Source organism: Camelus bactrianus, chromosome 16 (genome assembly GCF_048773025.1).
Source record: "Camelus bactrianus isolate YW-2024 breed Bactrian camel chromosome 16, ASM4877302v1, whole genome shotgun sequence".
NCBI lineage: Eukaryota > Metazoa > Chordata > Mammalia > Artiodactyla > Camelidae > Camelus > Camelus bactrianus.
In genome coordinates, this window is record NC_133554.1 from 40,944,623 (window position 1) to 40,972,279 (window position 27,657).

At 37.0% G+C, this 27,657-nt stretch overlaps 1 protein-coding gene and 1 pseudogene across 2 annotated transcripts in view; one reads left to right on the plus strand and one right to left on the minus strand.

Annotated features, from left to right (window-relative positions):
- YWHAE (tyrosine 3-monooxygenase/tryptophan 5-monooxygenase activation protein epsilon) overlaps positions 1–21,473 on the minus strand; it is a 36,843-nt gene extending 15,370 nt beyond the window's left edge. Inside the window, exon 1 of one of the 2 annotated variants that reach the window (XM_045518999.2) lies at positions 21,289–21,473. In XM_045518999.2, the coding sequence (XP_045374955.1) occupies positions 21,289–21,352 (64 nt within the window). In that variant the 5' untranslated portion in view covers positions 21,353–21,473. The remainder of the gene's footprint in view (positions 1–21,288) is intronic. The other variant, XM_010958211.3, reaches the window with a different exon arrangement.
- Positions 21,474–23,178: 1,705 nt separating this feature from the next.
- LOC105071621 (ATP synthase F(0) complex subunit j, mitochondrial-like) lies at positions 23,179–23,880 on the plus strand (annotated as a pseudogene).
- Positions 23,881–27,657: the final 3,777 nt, after the last annotated feature.

Genomic DNA, 27,657 nt, shown 5'->3' on the forward strand with positions numbered 1-27,657 from the left:
ATCTTTTTGTTTGTTTTTACAAGAACAGATGCAAGATAAATGGCTTCAATGACAACAGAGACACAAGCTTAAAATATTAAAATGTGGTTCATTCCTGCTTAAAACACATCTTTTTCCACCTACAAGTTAACCCCTCAGATCTCCAAAAAACTTACTGCCAATGCCCAGTGGAGAGCAGATATTCCCACGCCACTAATAGCTCTATAACATCCCAGTAAACTTTTTCTCCCAAAGCTATCCCTACCAGCTGGTTAAACAGGTCTCTGCTGAGTTTCAACAGTCTTAAAAAAATCTAAAGGGGTGCCATGTCTCCACCTATCAGACTGACTACAGGTTACCACAAGGCCCATTCCACAGTTCCTAATTAATGAGATCCAAGGTCAGGATGGAAGCACACTGTTCAGAATCAGTCAAGAGAAAATAAGCAGACTCTGCACTTACTGATAGGATTAACGAACTTCCTACCAAGGTATACAGGGTCGGAGTGGAGTGGCCAAAAAAAAAAAAAAAAAAAGTACAGGGTCATAACCATAACTTTTAACACCTTCTAACATGGAAAAAAATGTCTGCCAGCTGTTACAACCCATAATCCCAACTTTAAAGACAAAAAACTGAAACTCAAAGTAACTTGCTTAAGGTCATACAGCTATTCAGTGGTAAAACCAGAATTCAAACCAATGTAACTTAAGTGCCTTAATTCCTTCTAAACTACCATATTCAACTAACTTTCCAAGTGGTGTGCTCACAGAAACAAATCCTTAAGTCCAAAAATACTGAAGGCAATCACCCCAAGGAAAGAGAAAGGTTACAGCATCAGACACTGCCTTCAAAAGGTCTGTCACTCAAGGTTCTGGCGAGATCTTGGCTTTGCCTTATGTAAAGGGTGATCAGTTGACCAATGATGACCTTTCCTCTTTGCCTAACTAGTCATCCCTCTGGATCAAACTCAAACATCTTACTCTGTGAAACTTTCCTGTGCTCTCCAACCCATGTGCATATTTCTCTGTATTGATCAGTGTTTTTCTTCCCATCAAATATTACCTTCCTAAAATGGCATAAACTGTGTCTTTTTCTATTCCCCAAAAAGGACAGTATCTAATGACATAAATGGCACACAAACATTTGATAAAAGAATGAAGAAAATAAGACAAAGTTAAATACAGAGATTGAAAAATATATTCTGCACTTGACTAAGTACATCACAAATAAATGAAATCTATTTAAGGATCCCCTCTAGATAGAACTAGAGATTCTAGTCTATTCTCAGCAATTTCAACAGGGCCTTTTTCTGCAGCCCATTCTATTTAGAAGAATATTTAGTTATATCCATAAAGAAGTCTGAGACCCAAAGAATCATCCTGAAGATCTGAGGTCTGTTTATTAAATATATAAAGGGGAATTCAGCATAGGTGTCCTATGTTATCAAACTTCAGCAAAGTGTCTATAGTACACTCTAATATTTCCAATTAACAAGACTATGGTATCTTAGGGACTTAATAGTATTAGGTCATCTAGTACTATATGATCTGATCTTGAATCCTGTATATGAAATGACTAATGGAGATCAATACCCTTTCATAATACAAAAGTCAAGGCACTTGGGGATATTCTGAGAACTTGGTACACTGTTGTCTAGAATTCTTACCAATTCACCTGCTTTAGATTATCAAAAAAAGACAAAGGGAATGCGAATGTGAAGGGTTATAATTTGTCTTTTATATGGAAATGTGATGATCGGTGTTTTAAAAAAAAAAAGGATGGGGTGAAAAAAAAGCCCATCAAGCCAATCTATAACAAAGCAAAGCAAAGTGCTGTTTTTTAAAACTGTAGTATAGTTACTGAACAATATTATTAGTTACAGGTGAACAATATACTGATTCATATTTTTAAAGGTTACATTCCATTATTACTACAAAATATTGGCTATATTCCCCATGCTGTACAATACATCCTCGTAGCTGATTTTATACCTAATAGTTTATACCTCTTACTCCCCAACTCTTACATTGCCCCTTTCTCTGGTAACCACCAGTTTGTTCTGTCAGTCTGCTTCTTTATGTTCACTAGTTTGTTGTATTTTTTTAGATTTCACATGTGGTATCGTAACAGAATTTGTCTAAAACAAAGTGCCATTTTATACAATAACCAGATTTGATTCAAAATCAAAAGCCCCTTGGGACTCATTTAGAGCAAAGCAGTTAAGAAAATAACCCAGCTCTTTATCTATTTAAAAGACTAAGATGATCTACCACTTCACATCCATTAGGATGACCACTATCAAGAAATAAGAATACAGGTGTTAGCAAGGATGTGGAGTAACTAGACCCTGTGCCCTATGGGTGGGCATATAAAATGGTACAGCTGCTGTGTAAAACAGTATGGAGGTTCCTTGAAAAAATTATTTTAAACAGAATTTCCATATGACCCAACAATTCCACTTCTGAGTATATGTCAAAAAGAACTGAAAGCAGGGTCTTGAAGAGAGATATCTGGATACCTTCATAGCACACTAGTCACAACAGCTAAAACATGGACGCAACCAAGTGTCCATCGATGGATGAATGGATAAGCAAAATGTAGCGTATACATGCAGTGGAATATATTATTGGCTATAAAAAGTAAGGAAATTCTGAATAAAGTCCTACTGTATAGCCCAGGGAACTTTATTCAGTATCCTGTTAATAACCTACAATGAACAAGAATATATATGTGTAACTGAGTCACTATGCTGTACACCAAAAACTAACACAACGTTGTAAATCAACTATACTTCAACTAAAAATAAAATTTTTAATGGAGGTACTGGGGATTGAACCCAGCACCCTACACATGCTAAGCATGTGCTCTACAACTGAGCTATACCCACTCCCCCACCGAAAAAAATGTTTAATGAGGAAATTCTGCAATATGCTACAACATGGATGAATCAGTCACAAAAAGACAATACTTTACAATTTCACTTATATGATATCCTTATATTCGTCAAGCTCATAAAGAAAGTATAACAGTTTCCAGGGGCTGAGAGGAGAATGAGATGTTACTGTTTAATGGGACAGAGCTTCTGTGTTACAAGATGAAAAGAATTATAGAGATGGACAGGAGGAGTTGCAAAAAAAAATTGTGAACATACTTAACACCAGTGAAATATACTTTAAAATGGCCAAGATAGTAAATTTTGTTATGTGTATTTTAACACACACACACAAGACTGAGATGAACTAAGTAGCTGTCCAAACTCTGTCTCCTTCACAATGAAAAGTAATCCAGATGACAGACATGATGATAATCTTCAGTTCCCTGGGGATTGTTGAAAAGACCTCCTCCAAAGACCCAACATGAGAAGAAACTGAAGACAATAAATTTATTTCTGGCATGCATAAAAGGCCAGCTTCCCAAATCACTATGTCAAATGGAAAGAATGCAAAGTTATCTCAGGGGTGACGCAGAACTATCACAGGAAAAGCGAAGGGGGGAGAGAAAGGTACCTCTGTAAATTGTAAAACTCTGTAAAATCCATCTGTTGTAATTATAAAAATTACCTTGGTAAAAATCTCTCTGGGCCAATTATTAGTTGTCAGACATGGTTTTTTTTTTTTTAAACTGTTAGTTTGTGATCTATCAGAATATATTTTAAATGCATACATTTGGACTGACATATAGGGAAGTCTTCCCCCAAGATATAGTATTTCTACTAAATGAGAGCACTTTTTCAAAAGAGGAAGATCTATTGTTAAATTAGAAGTAGCAGTGAAAAGCTGTGCTTTTCATTAAAATGCCACTAGTTCCCTCACATTGAGTTTACTTTTTTTACCACATGACTATCTTATACTTTACAAAATAACTAAAAAGCTTGAAACAAAGATAAATACAATGAAAAGAATCACCACAGAAAGTCATTCTGTACTAGAAGAGAACAGCAAGAGGAAGAAACCAAATATCTTGAAATATTTTCCCAGCTGCTGAGGAAAAATGTATTTTATCCCTTCATAACAAAGGGAAGGCAAACTAAGAAGAGTGTCAGCATCCATTGTTTAAATTATAAGAACATTCACACCTTATGATTATCAGAGAAACTTAACACTGAAAGCTGGGATGTATGAAGATGAATGGTTCTTGCATCATATGTAGGAAAAATACTGGTGCCTTCTGGGCTAAAAGGGGGAAGAGAAGTACAGCAGGAAGGGAAAACCTGATGTCTGCATTTTCAGGGGAGAGAGAGTGGCTCCCAAATGAATAAAAGGCAAAAAACCAGACCGGTGCCAGAGTACTGAGAGAGGAACTAGGCTGAAGGAGAACTCAAAGACCTAAGATGAAAGAGCTTAGACTGGCCAGAGAACTTAATGTGATGAATGTCTCCCTTAAAATCTCAATGCTTAGTTCCGCTTAGTTCCAAAAAGAACTGGTTTAGAAATAAAGGAATGAAAAGAACTCCACCACTTAGTCTGCACAGTGGGTAAGTGCTGTATACCTCTGTATGATTCATTCATATTGAGGCATGCCATGAAAGCATAATGTCCTTCATATAGCAAGCACATATTTAACATACCAGCCAAAGGATGATTTTATTCATCTTTAGAGAAGCTGGCATATATAATTTTGAAACAGCTCTGCCTCTCCTAAGATTCTGAAAAGCAGGGAGGCCTGGATAAAAGCTACTTAACATCTCAAAATTGAAAGCACAGAAGAAACAGTAAATATGTTTTCAAACTTTTCTGAACTGTGACTGATAATTCTGTATTCCCAAAGGATAAGACAGATGTGCTTGGGAACCAAATTATTCCCCAAATCTGAGAGGCTTGACACAACAAAGGTTTCTTTCTCAACTGTGAGAGTCCACCATCTTGGGGCTGTAACCATTTGGTACTTGAGGCTTCCCTAGTCAAAGAAGCAAGAGGAGAAACAGAAGAATCAGGAAAGTGTTTTTCATTGCCTCTACACACACTTACAGATGTAATTTCTGCTCACATTTCACTGGCCAAAATAGCTCACATAACCCTACTGCCCAAGTACAGATGCTGGCAAAAGAGGGGGAGGGTGCACTACAGTGTCTAAACGTATCTTTAAAAAAAGCCAATGAAACCACATTAAGATAAAAAAAAAAAAAAAGCTGTCAAGTCAAATCAAGACATTACTTATAAGGGCAGAGATAATTAAGGGCATAGGAATTATGGACAATTAATTAATACAGACCACAACTTTTTGTCTACAGTTAATAACAATCAAAGCAACGACTTAAAATGTCCCAAGTTAAACTGTTTTTACTGTAGTCAATAAGAAATATGCAAGTTTGTTGGGGAAAAAAAATTCCAAGGTACTAAAATCAAAGAGGCATTTACCATACAAATTTTTATGTAAAAGAAGTCACAGAAAATGTTTGACTAGATTTACACAAGAGAAGCAGTCTTCACTCAGATACTTCTATCTCATGAAATCTGTGAGGGCATTTCTGTTAAAAGTTACCTATGTCAATGTCCAGGTGTTATGCTGCTTTCAGATGATCTGATGGATTTAGATAACCTCCAAGGAATGAAATTACCAGCTAACCAAAATTTGGACAAACACTAAACAATCAATTCATATAGATAATTCAATGAGAACACCTTGTCTTAAGAGGTTTTTTAAAGATTCGAGTATATTGGTAGCAATGACTGCTGTAATTAATTTAGGAATACACAGACAGGAGCCAAATTTTTTCTAAAACCATTCATTTTCTGTATTACACTGACAAATACTCTCGGCACCAACAGCTCTGTATCATAAAGCATGGGAAAGAAATTTGATTTGGACAATTTTAAGGGCAAGTATTATCAGTTAACCACAGAAACTAAGAAATTCAGTATGAACCCTATGGTACATGATGTTTTTTTCTTTTGGGGGTGGTATTGGATTTATTTATTTATTTACTTTTATTGACTCAGATACCAGAGACTGAACCCAAGACCTGGACCTCATGCATCCTAAGCACACACTCTACCACTGAGCTATACCCTCCCTCCTAGAACAAGATTTTTGACAGACCTATCCTCTAATAAGCGTATCAGATTACTGATTACAAAATATTCTCAGAAAGCTAAACTTATATTGGTTGTTAAATGTTAAATTCCTGCCAAATTTGACAATTTTAGTTTTATCACTAATAATTCAGCAGCTTAAGTCTGCAGAAAGTTTGTGATGCCATCACTTTAAAAGGTTTTCTGCACTTGTATGAGTGTGTTTCCAGAGTTCTATGAGGTACCAAAATCAACTTAAGATTTTATATTACTCAAAATCATAATTCCATCTATTAAAAATTCTTAACTACTTTAATTCCAATAGTAAATAATGTGGAAAGGATCTAAGGATGCAATAAAAACCTGATGTTTGTAGCCTCAGGAGTCTTATACCACTTATATTTCCTAGGTATATAAAATGCTATATAGTAATAATCACTAGTTCTGTTTTGTAAAAACCAGTAAAATATTATGAAATGTAGTTTAAGTGTGTTAAGAAGAGTTATAAAAGAGGGAATAATCTTAGTAAACAGATTTGGAAGCCACCTCTGAGATCTTTCCTTAAGCAAAGGTTTAAATGGCTTAAAGTGGACCGAATAAATTTGACATCTAAGTACACTTTTGTTAAGTACTGTGAAAGAAACAAACAGGATACTGAAACAAAACAGGTCTGGGAAACCTCTCTCAAGAGGTCTTTTTTTGTGGGGGTTTTTTTGGGGGGGTTGGAGGTAATTAGGTTTTTACTTAATTTATTTTAATCGAGGTACTGAGGCTTGAACCCAGGACCTCGTGCATGCTAAGCATGCACTCTACCACTGAACTATATCTTATTTTATCCAGTAACATTTTCACTATTGTCATATCTACGTATCATTCATACTCTCACTAGGTGGATCAAAAGACACGTACACTTTGGGAAACAGTATGGTAGAAAAACAACACATTTATAGACAGAAAGATTCAGATGAGATTTTCCTTCTGGCTTAGGTATTTATTTACATGCTATTTGATGTATGTCACTTAACCTCTATGAACTTGTTTCCTTACCTACAACTTGGAAGAAACCCACCGTTCATGGGGTTATGAGAGTTAAAATGAGACTGCATCATATATTCTCTGGCACATAACAGGAACTCAATACATGAAAATCCTTTTCTTTGCTAAGCAAGATGAAAATCACTAAGAGGTCAAAGATCAACTCTTTCATGAAAATTTATATTATAATTGCCTCATGCCCACAAGGTACTCTGTGGACATCCCCTTGGACAAAACTGCTGTCAACAAGGATGTCTTCAGAGACCCTGCTCTCAAACGCAATGCCTGACAACACGCTACAGTCAAGTTCAAGGAGAGATACAAGACCAGCAAGAACAAATCGTTCTTCCAGAAGCTGCGGTTTTAGACCTGTCTTGTTTCAGTCATTAAAAATACTCCCCCCTCAAACCCTTTTCTTTGGTTGCATCTTAATGAGATTTAAAAACAAACAGGAATCCAGGATGATGTAAGCATTTAAAGGAATGTTAATGTGCTTGAAGCAGTAATGAGCTAAATAAAGAACACAGAACTTAGAATCTAAACCTAATAAAGCTTTTTGTATTATCTGGCTCCATTTTTTCTTTCTAGCCCTGATATTCCATTCTTAGGCCTCATATGCTTAATCTCTTATCTGTACCTTTGATTATATACCCGAAAGAACTTGCCACCATCCAAATCTTATCCACCCCAGTGACTATATCATCCATTGCTCAAATTTTCCCTGACAACTACAGCCTTTGTTTCCCCCTTCTCTAAAATTTCTATATCACAGAAGTTGGCAATAATCATCCCTGTCTTTAGCCCCAGTTTTCCTTAAAGCTGAACTCCTAGTAAATTCCTCTATATTAGGTATCATTTTACCATTCACAAGGGGAAACATTTCCAAAATCTACTTATTAAAAAGTCCAAGGATGGATTTAAAGAGGTCTTTAGGAATGCTTGTGAAAAGGGAAGAAGAGTATTCCTAATTATATCAACTGATCAAAATGTAACATAAAAATACAGAGGCAGATAAACGGAAAAGTGACATCATCAAGCTACAGTAAATGAAGAGAAGACAGTAAAAGGTCCATCCATAAGGTATGCACTGCCACTCAAAAAACCAACAGTTAACTGACAATATTTTAAAATGAGATTAAACTTACTAGCACTTATAGACAAATTTAAACCTAAAGTTATATTCGGTATCTCATCTGTAAAGCAGTAGTAATCTTCTAATACTGTACTTAGGCAAATACATCCATATAACTATTACCATTGTCTGTTAAAAGTTTAACAAAAATCAAACTAAAAACTATGCAGTACTGACATAGAATTTCCCATATTCTCAAACACTGGGTCTCTGGCAATTACTTACCTGCTGAACAGCTGAGAAAGCCTCTGAAGGGAGCTCTATAAAGTTATCTAGTCAAACCCAGCTGTATACCTGGAGATATGTATTAAATTTGGAGTACAAATCAAATGCTTAAATTTTTAATAAGCACTCAGTGACTCTATATTCACAATGTTTTGTTGAGGGAAAAAGGCTTGTTGCTGAATAACATATAGTGTTATTTCTATGAAAGAATACAGTATATAATGTGTATATATTCTATGTATTTTAGAAAACATCTTTTACATTAACGTCTCTGAAATCCAGATTTTTCTTAGTCAATGACCTATCATAAAAGGCAGTTAGCACTTTTATTAATGTATGTAAAATAATGAGGCATGTTATGCTTATATGTTAGAGTCAATAAAACAAGATATGTTTGTGTTAAAATATGCAAGAGCACTTGAGCAAAGAGAAAATTCTAAAAGTATATTCAAACTAACAATAGTTACTTCCAGCATGCTGAAATAGCTGTCAATATTTACTTGATAAGGCTTTACTATTTAACTTTTGTACATTTAATTTTAACTTTTATAATTTAAAAAATGTAAGAAGTGGGGAAAACTACATTTCACATCTTAACTAAAGTTTAAAAATTTTAAATACATGAGTTTTTGTAGTCAAAAAAAGTAATGTACTGTGTGCATTCAAAAGTTGGTAGCAAGGCAAAACATCATCTGACATACATTTAAAAAATTTTCTCCTAGAAGAAATAAAAGCAAGAATAAACAAATGGGACCTAATGAAACTTACAAGCTTCTGCACAGCAAAGGAAACCAGAAATAAAACAAGAAGAAAACCTACGGAATGGGAGAAAATTTTTGCAAGTGAAACCGACAAAGGCTTGATCTCCAGAATATATAAGCAGCTCATACGACTCAATAAGAAAAAAATAAACAACCCAATCCAAAAATGGGCAGAAGACCTAAACAAGCAATTCTCCAAGGAAGACATACAAATGATCAAAAAGCACATGAAAAAATGCTCAATATCACTAATTATCAGAGAAATGCAAATCAAAACTACAATGAGGTATCACCTCACACCAGTCAGAATGGCCGTCATTCAAAAATCCACAAATGACAAATGCTGGAGAGGCTGTGGAGAAAGGGGAACCCTCCTACACTGCTGGTGGGAATGCAGTTTGGTGCAGCCACTATGAAAAACAGTGTGGAGATTCCTCAAAAGACTAGGAATAGACTTACCATATGACCCAGGAATCCCACTCCTGGGCTTGTATCCAGAAGGAAATCTACTTCAGGATGACACCTGCACCCCAATGTTCATAGCAGCACTATTTACAATAGCCAAAACATGGAAACAGCCTAAATGTCCATCAACAGGTGACTGGATAAAGAAGATGTGGTATATTTATACAATGGAATACTACTCAGCCATAAAAACCGACAACATAATGCCATTTGCAGCAACATGGATGCTCCTGGAGAATGTCATTCTAAGTGAAGTAAGCCAGAAAGAGAAAGAAAAATACCATATGAGATCGCTCATATGTGGAATCTAAAAAACAAAAACAAAAACAAACAAAGAAACAAAAACAAAGCGTAAATAAAGGACAGAAATAGACTCACAGACAGAGAATACAGACTTGTGGTTACCAGGGGGGTGGAGGGTGGGAAGGGATAGACTGGGATTTCAAAATTGTAGAACAGACTACACTGTATAGCACAGGGAAATATACACAAAATGTTATGATAACTCACAGAGAAAAAAATGTGACAATGAGTGTGTATATGTCCATGAATAACTGAAAAATTGTGCTGAACACTGGAATTTGACACAACATTGTAAAATGATTATAAATCAATAAAAAATGTTAAAAAAAAAAAAGTTGGTAGCACTATAAACTAAAAAAAAAGCCTTTCCAAGAGAACAATAGGGGCACACAAGTCAAATGCTTTAGATTCATTTATTTTGACCAGTAAATTCCATTTCTTAGAATCTCTCCTAGTCAAATAACATAAATTACAGAAAATTATATTTTAGATGTATTTCACTGCGGTGTTACTAGCAATATACTAACCAAAAATACATAATAGTTTGTTACTGGACATGTTATACAGCAATAAAAAGTTTATAAGAAAAATGTCCATGATACAAAACTATGTAAAATCAGATATATAGAGTTCTATACATAAAAAGAAACCTCAAAAAATATATATAATATAATGAAATAATGAAACAAAAAACTTCTGCATAGAAAATTACAGGTAATACAAATTTTCTTTCCACCTGATTTTTCAGATTTTCCATATATAAATTTGTATAAACTGGAAAGAAAATACAGAAAATACACTGAATAGATAGTTTACCTGGAAAATATCCGAGATGCCCAAGTCAATTTTAACGCAACGTAACCAACTACTATTTTTAGTATTAACTGTCCTCCTAAATTCCTCTCTGCTTCACTAGTGTCAGTAAATTTTAAAAAAATCAGATTTCTCAAGCTCAAAAAGCCTGAATGATGGCAAGTAAAAATGAGAGAAAAGAGTACATTTTAATACTTTAAATCACATCTTGATTAATGAAACAAATCTACTTGGTAATCTATCCAGACTTCACTGAAGGCCTCTAAGATAGGCATAAATCTAACATTCTCTGAATCTAATTATCTTCAAAGCCATACAGAAATAAAACAGACTGCTAAACAGAATTCTAGTGTTCCAAAGTTCTTTTAGCTTTTAAAAGTGGAGGAAAGAAAATTGGGAAAATACTAATGCAGTGTGACAAAGGTAAAGACAAAATGACCAAAGAAATGTTGGCAGTAACATTCTGAAATGAAGGTAAAGGCAAAGAAAGTCATACAAAATGTACAGCAGTAAAGGATTTAAAAAAAGGGGGGGGGCCTCTAAGGACCACGTTGATGGTATATATTAATTGTTGGGAAGAGGAAAAACTGATTTTTCCAGCAACCAGTCTAAAGGAAAAAGCCTAGGTCAAAATACACGCCCCAAAAGTCAACTACTGAAAAGGTACAGGAAGAAAATGCCATACTGCTGTATCACTGAATTCCTAGTTTCTTTCTTATCCAGCCCTTTATAAAGCTTTAGTCTCATATCAAGAAGTTACGAGATAAGCAAGTTTAAACTGTATAGCACAGGGAAATATATTCAATTATCGTGTAGCTTACAGTGAAAATATGAAAATGAATATATGTGTATTCATGTATGACTGAAGCAGTGTGCTGTACACCAGAAATTGATGTAACACTGTAAAATGACTATACCTCAATAAAAGTTATGAACAATGTATTTTTCTTATGCTTAACACTGTTTAATTCCTCTATTCCTTGATTAAATAACTAACACTTGACCATATTAAAATGGCCATCTGAAAAAGCTAGGGGGTTGAGGAATAAAGACTAGTTAATTTCAAAGCCAAAAAGAAACAAAGTCTGTCACAATGAGCAAGGGGAAAGGAGAAAGTTAACAGTTCTTTAAATGTCAAACAGTAAGAAAAATCCCACATTAATAAATGAAGTTCTACTGTTTCAGTTAAGGAACCATGCTACTACTGCATAATCTAATAAATTCAAACATTTTCCTACAACTGCATTTTACCAACTGTGAATTACACCACACAAATCCGTCCTGAAAAGAACAATGAAGGCAGTAGCCTTTTACATTCTCTTTATCCTGACAACCAGCAAAAAAGGATTAAATTCCACTCACGTTATCTGGGGGGTGGGGGTACCAGTATTTTATGTACCACCTTTTCTCCAAAATGATCAAAATATCTGGGGTCCCCATGTTTCACAGTTCAAAAAGAAGCTGTACAGGCCACAATGACCCTAAAAGTCCTGCATTAAAAGAATCACACAGAGCAAATTTGAATCCATTATTCTAAGAGATAGAAAAAAAAATAGAGAACAAACCTAGAAAGTGAAAATAGGTAAAAATCAATTTAGATAACTAAAAAAACAAAACCATCCTCTGGGGGAAAGTATTCATGTACAATCCCTCAATCCGGGTGCTTCCTTAAAAAAAAAAGTCTGTTGCCTTTTGAGGGATACTGAGGCCTCACCTTTTCAGGTCTTCCAACCACAATGTTACATTGGACCATATAAAATGACCATTTTTGTAGGTCAAAAATGGCTGAACTTGGCAATTTCATTTGGCTCAACTTTGTAATTCATTGAACACAAGTAGGAATATAAACACAAATTTGGAGAATGGGAGTTCCTCTAGTAAATGAACCAGTGGCTTAGCTAACTGGAGTAGGACCCAAAGTTGTAGAAACAACCTACAGCTGAATTTAGACTTGTTTTTATAGCCCTTCACTCTGTTGGTCACAAGGCAAATATTTAAAAAAAAAAAAAAAAGTTTCAGCCTGCAAATTCATTGTATAAAATAGTTTTCAGAAATCTGTTATGCAGATAAGAAAAAAAGACCCTGTAACTTAGCAAAATAACTGAAGGGACAGTCAAGAGAGAAAACACAGACGTGACAGACATCCCCTAAATTTAATGACTTCTGGTCCAGTGCACATTCTACTATTTCTTGTTGCCTTTTCACTGGAAAATATACTCAAACCTACATACCCTTCTGTCTTCTTCATATAAGAAAGTTAAACACTGAATGGAAATTAAGACAGTGACTATTTAAAGCAAACTTTAAGCTATAAAACTAAAATATAAGGAACAGAAATAGAGCTTCAAGTGGTTTGGACTAATAATTTATATACAAGTATGGAAGTGGATGGAGTATCAGCTTGGGAGTGAAGATCACTGGCTTAATTGCAGTGATGTTACCTACTGTTGTCAACTTTCCTAAGGTTCTTGTAATCCTTATCTGTAAAATGGGTGGTACCTACTTTGCAGGGTTGTTTTTGAGGATTGGGAGAATGGTAAGCACCTGGAATAGCCGTCAGTAAATAGTAGATGGTATTGTTACAGTTTTATTATCAGAGAGTCAAGAAAAATAATTTTTTAGGAAACTTTTCAGTTTGTTAATACCACTTAACACTGGTAGTCAATGAAGAAAGAACATAGCTTTCTACAGTCTTTGATATGAGACAGGGGCAAACACCCCTGTGTTATATCAAACATCATTGTTATTAACTAATTCAAATTAACTCTTAATTACACACGCTAACAAGAATAATCCTAAAAGCATTTATACATTCCCTGCAATACAAGCTCCTTGAAGAGATCCTTTGTCTTATTTTGTTTTCTGATGAATCCCAAGTGTCTAGAACAGTTCTTGGTACATAGTTGGCATTCAATGTGTATTTGTGCCTTTGGAACTTACTTTTAATACTTTGCATACTAAGGCTTTTCAAAATACAATAATCTTGACACTCAAATATGTACCATTTTTCTCCATCTATCAGCCTAAACAGAGGAGCCTCTCACTCTAAAATTAACTTTTATCTTCCCTAAAAAAGGAGGGGGGAATCATTTAGCCTTAAAGGTCTTTTAAATGTCCCCAATTAGCTTCTGCGAGGTAGAAAAACAAGACATCCTTTTACCCAGATTCTACAATTTTGACTGCACAAAGGTATCTTTCCTATTAGTTTCAATATGGGGGGGGGAGATCCCTCTATTAAAACAGATTTCTCCTCAGAATTGCCCTCTCAAGCAGGCAAATGTGTTCAGCTGCAGAAGAACCAAAAAGACAAGGTGCAGAGGAAGTAGAGGTAGAAAGTAAAAGGTTGGGGAGATAAATGACTTAATGTATGGGGGGGATGAAAAAGAGCTCGAAGTCTAAATCTTCTCTCAATTTTTGAAGAATTAGATGCTGAAACAAAAAAATCTTAAAATTTTGCTTTGGAATACATCAGGAAAAAAGTGACCAGAAATAGGGCTTGTACTGATACAGGAGAAGAATTATTCTATTTATTCTGATTTATTACTTTGATATATTTTCCTAAGTCTTTGAACACTCAAGAAACCCTCATCAAAATTTCAGCACTTTTATAATAATGTATTTTATAATAATGTGGAGGGGGCCTACTCTGCACAGAAAAATATTTTGTAATAATGAATACCACTTGAAAATTTACAAAAGCAAAATCATAACTGTCCTAGGTGATGCAAAGGACACACGTTTTGAAATTTTTATGGTAATCCTATTACAAATTTGTACTACTTAATTTATAATTTAGCCCATTATGATCAATAAAATCAATCACAAACTCTTAAGCAGGGCATAACATTTCTACAACACAAAGGTAGTCACAACAACCATTCCAAGGTCCTATATGTATGTCTTCAAATAACTAACCACCAAGGATTAAGTAGTATTAATTGGTAGTTTTCTTTAATCAGAACCCATTCACTGCCCAAGGCTTACACTAAGCCTTTAGAATCACATTTCACGAAATTGGCTATATGTAGTATTTTTTCCTAGTCAGTAATCTGAGACTGCTAAAACATGCAAATATTTTAACACTGATTTACTTTTACATCTTTGTACTATGGAATCTTTCATCCCAAATTCATAGACAACAGATGTTATATTTGCTAAGGGGATAAATAAGTATATCCTCCTGAATGTTAACCTGGAATTAACATCAATAGATCTATGTTAGCAGTTCAACATGGTCAAAGTATACATTATATTGCTTGGGAATAAATTTGAACAACCTTCATTGAGTAGATACGCAGTTTTTCAGGTGAGTTAAGATTAAGAGTTTTGTTTTGAGAACTAATCTTTCTTTACGCAAATGTAACTTGGAGACTAAACCCATGAGTATGCTTGCTAACAATAACTCAAAAAAGGCAGACTATCTTCTAATATGAATACAGATCAGCAAAAATATTTACTTCATCTCTGACAATGAGTAATAGAATTTTTTCACGATACTATCTGACAATTACACTCTGCAGTTTACAAAATCCCACATATTCATAACTGTAAATTTTTGCAAGCAAGGTAAACATTATTTATCCCCATTCTACAGATAAGGAAACAAGATGATACCAAGGGCTCTGCACTACACCCTATCTGTCAAAGTATGAAGTAGTCACAATTCTTACTCATAGCGTAACATGTGTCCTCCAAATTTTATATATAAGTGAAGAAAACAGTTAAATTTCACACTGCTTTGGCTAGATAAAATCCTGACCTGATCACACATCAAGCATACCAGTAACATATCCACCTACCTACTGTGATGGGTCTTTGGAAGGGCAGTAAATTCAAGATTTAACTTCAAAAAAGATAAACCAGGATCATGGTTATGTGGGTCATATGTTTTCTAAACTATAACAGGATTTGGTGTTCTAAACATAATGGTCATAACGAAGCTTGGGTGATACCTCAAAATGTATTTAAGGAAAGAAGTTCTGAGCTTAAGACAGATACTGCTAATAACACCTAAATCAAGTATTTTTAAACACAGCTCAAGGTAGACAAACACAAAACCAGCACACTTGTCTTTGACACTATCAGTCAGATTGACTAGTTAGTATGCTAGCAAGCTCTATTTTCAGCAACCACCATATCCTTGACTTTTCCAGCTTCCATTTGAGGAGAGAGGAGACTCAGAGGAGGAAAGCTTTCATTGTCTTCTTAATTTGTCTTATGTCCTACCAAATGTTAACTTAATCTGAAAGAAGAAAACCAATATTCTGAGGACTCAGATCTAAGATATCTCTGTGGTGCAGTGATGACAAAAATTAGGAAACTTTCATACGAACCTAAATGAGACAACTAGTAGCAACAAATGATCTTAAGGAGGATGACCACAGGGCAAGATTGCAGCTCAGGATACTTCCAGTTTATGCTGACTGTCCCAGCACAATTGTGAATTGGCACCCCTCATGTTAAAGTATTCTGATTTGGATAAATTATGATGGCTCTTTTATTATTATGGCAAGTAGTACATTTTAGTAAACTTAAGTGAGCTTCTGAGCTTATAATTTTGTTCCTGTTTCCCACTACCCTTAAACGGATTCTGTCTGACAGCTGTCTAGGCTACTATTTGGAACACATTTGTGAATCATCTGCCAACCTTCCCCATCTCCTGAAAGTTTTATGACTACATCATTAATTTAAGGGCTGCATCCATTAAGACAAAGGTGACAGGGAGAAACTTTCAGAAGTACTTTACAGAAATGTACGGTATTAGTCATATCCCAATACACTGTAACAAACCAAAAAACTAAATGCAAACACAAAATCCCTCACTCTCAATTAATGAACTGTGCCTTGTTTTGAAAGAAAGTTTCTTTAGAAAAGCATGAAAATACAAGGGCAGAGTATAGTTCAGTGGTACAGTATGTGCTTTGCATGCACAAGGTCCTGGGTTCAATCCCCAGTCCCTCCATTAAAATAAACCTGTTTACCTCCCCTCCCAAATAAATAAAATTAAAATTAGAAAAAAAAATCATGAAGATACTTTTATCTATTTACAATGGATACCAGTCAAGTCATAAATACCAAGACATATTATGAAGCAATTGCTAAAAAATAAGCCCCCCCTGCCCCCGGAGTCAACACCAGATTTAGTTACACATAGGTCTTTGTGAGTGGCTCAGAAGAAACAGATTACTGGTCTAAAGGTCAGCAGACATTTGTTCTGGCTCTGCCATATACTCGCCGACTAGTCATGTGATACAGGGAGAAGAAAAAAAAAATCACTAAATCTTCTCAAATTCATTTTCCTGAACCATAAAATGGAAGTAACATTACCTACTTCAGTGTTACATAAAGTAAGTAAAAAATTCTGTGAAAGTTGTCTGTGAAAAGTTAAGTTCTATATAAACATGCCATTATACAAAGTTCAAAAATTTAACATTTACCCTACACCTGTAATTACTGTTTAAATACACACATTTTAAATGTAAAGTTAAAAAACCCCTGCAAAATCAGCCTCATGGCCCTTTAAAAAAATTCATGCTTTCAGATCAGCTTTTTGAAGTATTTGAAACTTATCTGTAAAATTAGATACACTAATTTCCTATGCTGAAAGTTCACTTGCTATATATACCAGGTTAAAATCAAGAAAGTCTTTAAATATCTCATGTTACCATGATGAAGCTATAAAACAATTATGAAAAGCCTGCTTGTTTGTATGAACTTTCAACAGGTTTGCTTGTACTCACTGAATCCAAAATTTGCTGTTTAACTCTTGCTGTAAAGCGTTCTTCCCTATACTAGAATTCAAATGAGACCTTTTCATACATAGGTGAAAAGGCTGCCTAGAAATGTTCACAGTGAGTTTACCCCATCGTCACCTCAAGCTGCAATGATTATTTCATTACATTCTACAAATCTGTAAGAGAATAGAATAGACTGAAATAATGCCCAATATGCAAAATACTGTACAAAAGTCTAAAGTATACACAACAGAGCATCTACTTTAAATACAAAGACCAAAAACTACCTGTTAGAAACAATTTTTTTAAATTGCATTATCCAAGGAGGGTATAGCTCAGTGGCAGATTGCATGCTTGACATGTGTGAGGTCCTGAGTTCAATCCCCAGGACCTCTGTTAAAATAAATAAACCTAACTACACCCCCCACAAAAAGACACTGTATTAGGGAAAAAAACTGCATTATGCAATTCTGCTTACGTTTAGGCAGGAGGAAAAATATGTATTCAATAAAGTTAACTCCACTAACAGAAATAGCAATAATAGAAATTATTACTGGCCCATAGTCAAAAGAGTTGATAAATGCTTTCAAATTCATTACTAAAGTTAATCTACTCTTACCCGTTTTTCCCCCCTAGTAAGACGTGTATGAAGGAGTTAATTCAAAACATGCCCCTCACCCTTCACTGACTACCAGAATAAACTAGAGGTGAAGCTATGGTGCTTTAAAAGGACAGCTCTCAAGTGGCTCAGAACCGATGCATTCCTGGTGTGCATTCACAGTGAATCAAACGTGACTGTCAAAATTTTACCCCTACTTCATATGGAGCCAATAATCACAGGGAGAAGAAACGTGAGGAAAGGACAACACAAGCACCTACTCTGCAACTCAAATGTTGTTTCTGCTGACCTTCTACTCTCAAAAAATGCAAAAAGTACTCATTTTTCTCCCTCTATATTCTCCACTTTTCTGTACTAACACGGTTCACGCAGCATGGGAAGTTAAGACTTAGTTCCGGAATGCTAAAAGGTGATGGGCTTGCTTAACATGGCTATGAATGATATAAAAACTATTCCTTAGACTACTTTTTTGTTACATGATCAGATATTGGGTTTAACTTCCAAGTGAACAGTCCTAGCCCCAAACTTCAGTATTTCCTATTTGCAACCTCAGATTGTCCTTTTCCCCAACACAGCTTAGCTGTTCCTCCAATACCATTAAATAATCCTTATCAATTGATTCCAATTCCCCAGGACAGAGTTAAATGATGCAACAAAAAAGCTTAAATATTAGGTTCAACACAGCATGCAAAAGAGAAGACAAAGGTACAGCAGGAACAAAGAGAAAAGCCAGTATTTATATCCAAACACCCCAAACCAAATTCAAATGCACTCTTCACCTTCTTTCACTCCCCACACCTGATAAATTATTTGGTAACTAAATATGGAATCATCTTTTGTCACCACAAACAAAACTGAATTACAGCACCCAATAAAAGAGTGAACACTCCTACAGAGGCTGATTCCCAATGACTGCCTTCCTCTTCCTCCTTTCCAATGAATCTCTCCCTATCTTGTGCCAACAGTCACAGGAGTTCCTCCCCACCTGGCAGATCCCTTTGAAAGAGACACCTAATGTTTAAACAATATTAAGGGTGTAGCTCTGTTTAGAGTCCTGAGTTGAATAACCAAAAAGGCCTTTGGTCAAAAATCCTCAACATTGAATTCCAAAATATGGTTACCGCTGAACTGTCATTTATTTGGAAGCTACAATCATTAGCTTCCAAATCAGTTGTTTTAAAACAAGTTCTTTAAAAAAAAAAAAAAAAAACCTTCCTCCACGTCCTTTTTGGTGATCACAGCAGGTTTACTCAGAGCCTAAATCCCTACAGAAGAGAAGGCACTCAAATATAATTTCGAGTTTCACGCCAAGGGCACTGGTAGATTGAGGGTAACCTATTTGGAGCATGAGGGGAAAGAAGAAAAAAACTTCATTACAAAAACTTCATTACACCTACATTGTTTGACTTCTAAACACTGAAATAAAGACATATCTGACCTTGAGCTGTACTTCTCCATCTTACTCCTTTCTCCCTCCCAGCAAGAACCTATCAACACAAATACTGAATACAATTAACAATTAAAGGATTTACAAAACGAAATTTAGTGATCTTTCCTAAATTTGAGTTTGAGATCTTTTCTCCCAATTTTCAAATTCCTGGATCTTAATTTATGATGAGACACTGGGACTAGCCCTGAGGCTATTCACATGACCAAACTGGCATTCAAGGAAAGCAAGGTCCCCACATGGAATTTTGAAAAATTAGTGGCTTAATTAAGAAAAAGTCTAAAGATCACTGAAACTTGATTCCCCACCACAGTGTTAAAACCACAAAAACCATATATATGATTTTTTGTTTTGATAATACTAGTTTAACGGATGTAGGAGTAATTCAAGCACCTAGGTCCAAAATGGGGGACAGGGGAGAGGACCCGGGACGGGAGGGGCAATTTAAAAAAGCAGCAGCCTGGGACTGACTAAACAGACAATGGTCATTTCGATAAAGTTCTGAAAAATGACTAAGGAACCTTTGGGGCAAGGGAGCAATGAACAAAGAACAATTGTTCAAATCTGTACATAAGGCCATTTATTTAATATGGAGAAAAGAAAATAGGATCCGCTGGGATCCCCATGTAAGTAATCCAAAAACCCAAACCTCTCCTGAGTGCTCGGGGGTAGGTTAAGATCCCCAATGAAGTACGAACACGCATTCCAAGCCACGGAAGTCAACCAAAATACAGTTACTGTACATTATTTGAAAAAACTTTATTTTTCAACAGGTCTTTCCATCCGTCATAATGCTGAATGTAAATAAGAAAGTCATCGCTTAAAAGAAAAACGGTAGACTGAGGCACAGGCATGGGAAAGGGACGATGGGTCATGATCTCCTTGTTTCCTGTTCACTGTTTCAGTGTTCCATCCACCAGAACCCACAGCTTATGTAGACAGAAAATGACTACAGAACTTCAGGCTCTCTGGGATAAGTCCGAAGAAAGGGAGCGTAAGGGACGTTTTTCTAGACACCCCCCAAAAAAGGCGACGTTGAACGGAGAGCCTAAAAAACCCCGCTACAAGGTGTGCCTTCCTACGGAAGGAAATCCGATCGTAGCATCTCAGCTGGCCTCCGCCCAAGGATGAACTGCAGTGATTCCCATTCTCTCCCCTTCCCCCACCCTTCCCCCAGACTGCCCCCCACCACAAGCCCAAAGAAGCCCTCCGCCTGCAAGGGTTCTCCTTTGTGAGACTCCACAGCCGCCGCCCCACATTGGGCCTCCGGGGAAAAGCCACCGCCCCCACCCGCCATATTTCCCTGAAAGGCGCCCGCGCTACAGCTCTCTGTCGCCACTCTCCCCCATGTGGCGGGTGTTTCTTCCCCCACCACCTCACCCAATTGTTCACCATGTCCCAAGACCGGCCCAGAGGCTCCCCCGGGGATTGCTCACCCGGAGACAGCACCCGCCATCTCCTCCCCCTCCCCCGCCCCGGGACTCGCCCTCCCCCCAGCCGCCATTTTACAACCAATCCCTCCACCCTATCGCCTCAGACTCCTAGCTCGCGAGTGTCTGCAGCCGAGGACGCCGAAGGGGTCAAATTCCTAGGCCTGCAGCCTCCCACCAGTCCGGGAGCCCACAGGCCATTTCCTGCTTCCCAAATCCACGTCCCTGGGCCAGGCTCGGAGACGATGCCGCCATTTTGTCTCCTGCTCCCGGCCTCTGTGGGCGGTGGCAGAGGGTCCGAGAATTCCAGCCCCCCACTGCCCCCCCAACTCACCGTCGTATCGCTCAGCCTGCTCGGCCAGCTTCGCCTGGTACACCAGATCCTCCCGATCATCCATAGCGGCAGCGGCTCCGGCAGGGTCTGCGCGACGGATGGAAGCGGATAGCGTCTCCGACGGTCTCAGCCTCTTGCTCCGCGTCCGGGCAGCAAAAATGGCGGCGCCTCAATCCGGGACTTCCGCCTGCGCACGCGGACAACTGCTCAGCTCTATGGCAACCGCTCCCTGGCAACTGGCGCGGGGGGCGGGTCCCGGAGCTCGGCGCCAGAAGAGGCTGGAACCGGCTGGACGCCCCTCCTCCGTGAGCTCAGCAGCGGCTGAGGCGGGAACTGCGACTGCGGGGAGAGAGGACGCCCCGAGGGAGGCCAGGCGAGGCCAGCCTGGACGGCTCCTGAGGAGAGTGACCGGGAAGGCCTGGACTGTGGCCAGAGAAACGAGTGGCTTGTAACGGTTTTTGTAATGGGAGGCGCTCCTCTCTGAAACCCGTTTCTCTCCTATTGGCCCTGTTTTCTCAGCCAAGCCCAGTCCTGGGCCTTATTTAGACCCTTTTAACTCCGGGGTAAAGAGCTGGGCCCAGTTGTAGCTGACAGGGGAAGGAGGACTCTGGTTTTAACACCTCAGCTTCACCTTCACACTTTGCAGTCTTCTCCCCTTTAACCTTTTTTTCCCACTTAGCCTCACCATGGGTAGGAACAGGAAATTTGTTAGCGCAGCCTGGTCTGGAGTGCAAGGTGCAGAAGAGTGGGACCAGGATCGGACTGAGATCCAGGAGGCAGGAATGGGAAAGGACCTGGTCTGCTTTGCTTCCCAGTGGATTCCCAGCACTTTGTACTCAATATAGTATATGTTGCAAGACTGAAGCTCGAGTAGTTAGAACACAAGCTGTGTGGTAGGGTCTGCAATAAACGTGGAATAAAAACGTTGGAACCAAATTATGCAGATCCTTGAGTAGCAAGCTGAGAAGTTTGCACCTTATTCAGTGAGCACAAGGAAGCTATTTTTTTATGATTTTTGTCATGGAGGATGACACCATCATAGCTACACTTTTAAAAGGTTATTAAGTATTGTATTGCAGTGACTAAAGAGCAAGATAAATTATCAGGCTATTACAATAATATAGACAAAACGTAATAAATGATAGCAGTGAAAATAGGAAGGAAAGGACAAGTAGGAATAATACTGCAGAGAGAAACCACAGGAGTTCATAGCCAATCAGATGTGGAGATCTTGTGAAGGGAAAAAAAAAATTAAAATTGACCTTCCATCTTCCCAACCTGCATAACTGGGATAATGACTGGCAGTACCATTAACAAAAAATTGGAGTGCTAGGAAAATTTGCTGATGGAATGCAGAGAAAGACATGAGTTTCTTTTATCACGTGTTGGTTCTAAGCTTCTCAAAAATCACCCAGGTAGAAATAACAGACATGGAATTGGAAAAGGGGACTGGCATTCCAAACTGAAGGGAGGCTGCAATGGAAGCAGCGAGAGAATGTGTCGGGGTAGAAGGGGACAAACACAAAACCTTGGAGAATACTTCCTTTTAAGTGATATGAGGAAGCAGAAGAGCTGGCAGAAGAGACTGGGTGTCTGCTTATGGCATTCCAAATTCAGCCCCTTCACACTTTAATATATATTATCAGATTTCAACGGTAAATGACTGAGAATCAAACGACCTGGGTTCTAGTCCTAATTCTATAACCAAACAAATGTGTGACCTTCAGAAAGTCATTTCACCTGAGCTTCTGAGCTTCATGTTCATCTGTAAAGTTAACTGGAGACCATATGTTAGGCCACAAAACAAATCTTAATAAATTTCTAAAGATTGAAATCATAGAGTATCTTTTCCGGTCACATGGAATGAGCTAGAAATCAATGAGAAGGAAAATGGAAAATTTGCAGGTATGTGGAAATTAAATCACACACTTAAGTAGAACTGATAGGTTAAAGAAGAAACCACAAGAGAAATTAGAAAATACCTTGAAATGAATAAAAAAGTAAACAAAATAACAAAATTATGAAATGCAGCAAAAATCATGCTAAGAGGGAAATTTATAGTTGTAAAGGCAAACACTAAAAAAAAAAAAAAAAGGCTCTCACAGTTTGGGGCGCCCTGAGTCATTGGTCTTATACCCAGATTCTTCAGAGCCTTATTTAAAATATTTGGATCCCCATGAAGCCCTACTATACCCAAGTTTACCTGGAGATGTGGGTGGGAATGGGGTTGATGGGCTTTATCACTTATAAAATCAGGAGTGCTAATTAAAGAAGTAAAGCTTTGAAAGTTTCACATCCTGCGCCTGCTCATGGTCATCATTAACCAGCTTTACCTGGAGTTTGCATCAAAGGGAAAGTCAGTCTGGCTATAGATTTCAGCAACTGGCGTTAAATGGGAACCTGGAAAAGAATAAATGTGAGATCCACACGTCCTGCACCGGTGTTCCTCCCTCAGCCCCTGTGCCCATCGGGCTCTGAGTAGATCTCTATGGCACAGCAAGTGCAGACAGTATTACTGAGCAGTCTCATCCTTAGGAAACCTGAGGGACAGAGGAGTAAATACCTCGAATAGCATGTAGGATTTAAGGATCAGATCTAGGCACTCACACTTCTGATGTTCAATAAATATTTGTTAAACAGATTTTTTTAAAGGATCTCAAAAACTAATAACCTAATTTTTTGAAGGGTCTCAAATTAATAGTCTAATTTTTTTAAAGGATCTCAAATTAACAACCTAACTGTACACTTTAAGGAACTACAAAAAGAACAAACTAAACCCAAAGCTAACAGAAGGAAATAGGTAATAAAGATTAAAGTGGAGATAAAGAAAGTAGAAAACAGAAAATAAAGAAAGAAAATCAATAAATCGAGTTGATTCTTTGAAAAAAAATTTGAAAAACCGGTAGTTAGATTGACTAGAAAAAAAAGAATTCTCAAATTACTAAAATCAGAAGTGAAAATGGGTACTGTATAGCAAAGGGAATTATATTTAGTATTTTGTGATAACCTGTGATGGAATATAATCTGAAAAATAACTGAATCACTTTGCTGTACACCTGAAACTAACAAGATATTGTATTTTTTGCACTTTTTAAAACACAATATTGTAAATCAACTATACTTCAATGTAAAAAATGTTAATGACAGAATTAAAGTTTCAGGTAAAAAAAAGAAAAGAAAGAAATGAAAGCAGGAACATTGCCACCAACCTTACCGAAATAAGGATTGTAAGAGTCTTATAAATTGGGTAACAGATGAGATGGACAAATTCCTAGAAACACACTGTGATATCATGATATAATAAGAAATATAGACTTGGTTTTTGTCCTTGGTTCCTGGCACAGAGCTCCTGAAACTCTCGTACAGGCAGACTTCATCTTACTGCATTTCTCATTATTGACCTTTGCAGATAACTGTGCTTTTCACAAGTTGAAGATTGTGGCAACACTGCATCAAGCAAGTCTTTCCAGCAGCGCTTTTTTTTGGGGGGGGGGTGTAATTTGAAGATCTAATTGGTTTTATTAAATGATTCATAACTTGAGCAGCATCCCATCTAGCAACTAGAAGGGTGCTCCCTAATACCTTTACTTTTTAATTAAGGTATGTTCATTTTTTTTAAGACATAAGGCTATTGCACACTTAATAGACTATAGTATAGTGTAAACAAAACTTTTATATGCACTGGGAAAACAAAAAATTCATATGACTTGTTTTAGTGCAATCTTCACTTTATTGTGCTGGTCTGGAACCGGCAATACCTACAAGGTGTGCCTGTAACTTCTCCAGTGATGGAGGTGAGGAGCTGGTTTTGTTATTTTTAATAAGCCCCTTTCAACCTGAGTTTACGCTAATGAGGTGAGTCTTGGTGGTCCCCTAGTCAGCTTCAAGAGGAACCAACCCTGTGATTAGAGGATTGGAACTTTTCAACCCCACTACTCACCTCCAAGGATGGGAGAGTACCTGGAGATTACGGTAATCACCAGTGACCAATAACTTAATCATGCCTAGGTAATGGAACCTCCATAAAACTACTAAACAACGGGGTTCAGAGCTTCCAGGTTAGTGAATACATCCACTATGGCAGGAGGGTGGTGCACTCCAAACCACACAGGACAGAAGCTTCTGAGCTTGGGACCCTTCTAGACCTTGCATTAAGGGCTTCCTCATTTGGCTGTTCATTTGTATGCTTTATAATAAACAGGTAAGAGTAGATAGTGTTTCTCTGAGTTCTGTGAGCCATTATAGCAAATAATCAAACCTGAGGAAGAGGTCATGGGAACTCTTGATTTGTAGTCACATGGGACAGAAGTCTGCCTAACCTGGGACTGGCATTTGCAGTGGGAATCAGTCTTGTGGGAATGAGTCCTTAGCTACAGTCTTATGGGTTTGCGTTAACTCCTGGTAATGTCAGAATTGAATTAAATTGTAGGACACCCAGTTGGTGTCCACAGATAATTGGAAAACTGCTTGATGTGGAAACACACACATTTGGTATCAGAAATTGCTGTATGTAAAAATAGATAACTATACACAGAAACTACCAAGACTGACTTAAGAAGAAACAGAAAATCTGAATAGATTTATAATAAGTAAGGAGACCGAATCAGCAATCAAAAACTTCCCAACAGTACAACAATGGAATGTATGTACTTAGACCACTAAACTGTACACAAAAAAAAATGGTTAAACTGGTAAATGTTATGTTCTGCACATTTTACCACTCTTTTAAAAATCTAATAAAATCCCAGGATAAGATGGCTTTACTGGTGAATTCTACAGAACACTTTATTTTTTTAATTTAACTGCAGTTGATTTACAACATTGTGTTAGTTTCAGGTATACAGCTTCGGATTCTCTTTCATTATAGATTATTACAAGATGTTGAATATAGTTCCCTGTGCTATACAGTAAATCCTTGTTATCTATTTTAAGTATCATGTGTATCTGTTAATCCTATACTCCTAATTTATCCCTTCCCTCCCCTTTCCCCTTTGGTACCCATAAATTTGTTTTCTTTGTCTGTGAGTCTGTTTCTGTTTTAATTCTACAAAACACTTTAATAGAGAATTAACACCTATCCTTCTTAAACTCTTCCAAAAAATAGAACAATTCCTAACTCATTCTGTTAGACTAGCATTACTTGGTCTCTATTACCAAAGTCAAGACAAAGACACTACAAGAAAAGAAATCTATAGGCCAATACCCTTTAAAAAGGTAGATGCAAAAATCTGCAACAAAATAATAGCAAATGAAATTCAGCAGCATTATTAAAAAGATTATACACCATGATTAAGTGGGATTTAACCCAGGAGTTCAAGGATGTTTCAAGAAAATCAATCTATGTAATTGATAGCCTGTATTAACAGAATGAAGGGATGGGGGGAACATGATCCGCTCAACTGATGCAAAAAAAAAAAAAAATTTGATAAAATCCAACCCCCTTTCATGATAAAAATAATAAGCCAAGAATAGAAGGGAACTTCCTCAACACAATAAAAGCCACATATAAAAAACTCAGTTGACATCATATTCAATGGTGAAAGGCTAAAAGCTTTCCCCCTAAAATCATTAACACAATAAAGATGCCCTGTTTTGACACTTCTATTCAGCATAATACTAGAAATTCTAGTCAGAACAATTAGGCAATAAAAATAAATAGAAGGCATCCAAATTGTAAAGGAAGAAGTAATCTCTGTTCACAGACATGGCCTTGTATGTAGAAAACCTGAAACATTCCACAAAAAAAAAAAAAAAAAACCTATTAGAACTAATAAATTCAGCAAAGTTGGAGGATACAAAGTTAATACACAAAGTCAGTTGTATTTTATACAGTAGCAAACAAACAATATAAAAAGGAAGTTAAGGAAAATAATTCTATTCCTAACAGCATCAAAAAGATTAAAATACTTGGAAATAAACTAACCAAGAAGGTGAAAGTATGCTTGAAAAACTACAAAACATTGCTGAAAGAAAGTAGAGACCTAGGTAAACGGAAAGACACTCTGTTCTTGGATCAGAGATTCAGTACTGTTAGGATAACAACATTACTACACAAAGTGATCTACAGATTCAATGCAATCTCTATCAAAATTTCAGTGGTGTTTTTTGTAGAGTTGAAGTGAAACAGCTGAATTTACTGACCTCTAGAAATCCCTTCCAGACACATCACAGCAGCTAAGGTGGTGGGCTCTGCTCTCAGACTCCTTGGGTTCAATAGCTCCTTATCACCTGTGCAGTGAGAGCCAATTACTCAACTACTTTAAGGCTCAGTTTCTCACCTATAAAATGGGAATGATATTTTCCTCATACAAATGAGAATTAAGTGGGAGATTGCAAGAAAGGAACTTGAAACTCAATGAATGTTAGCTA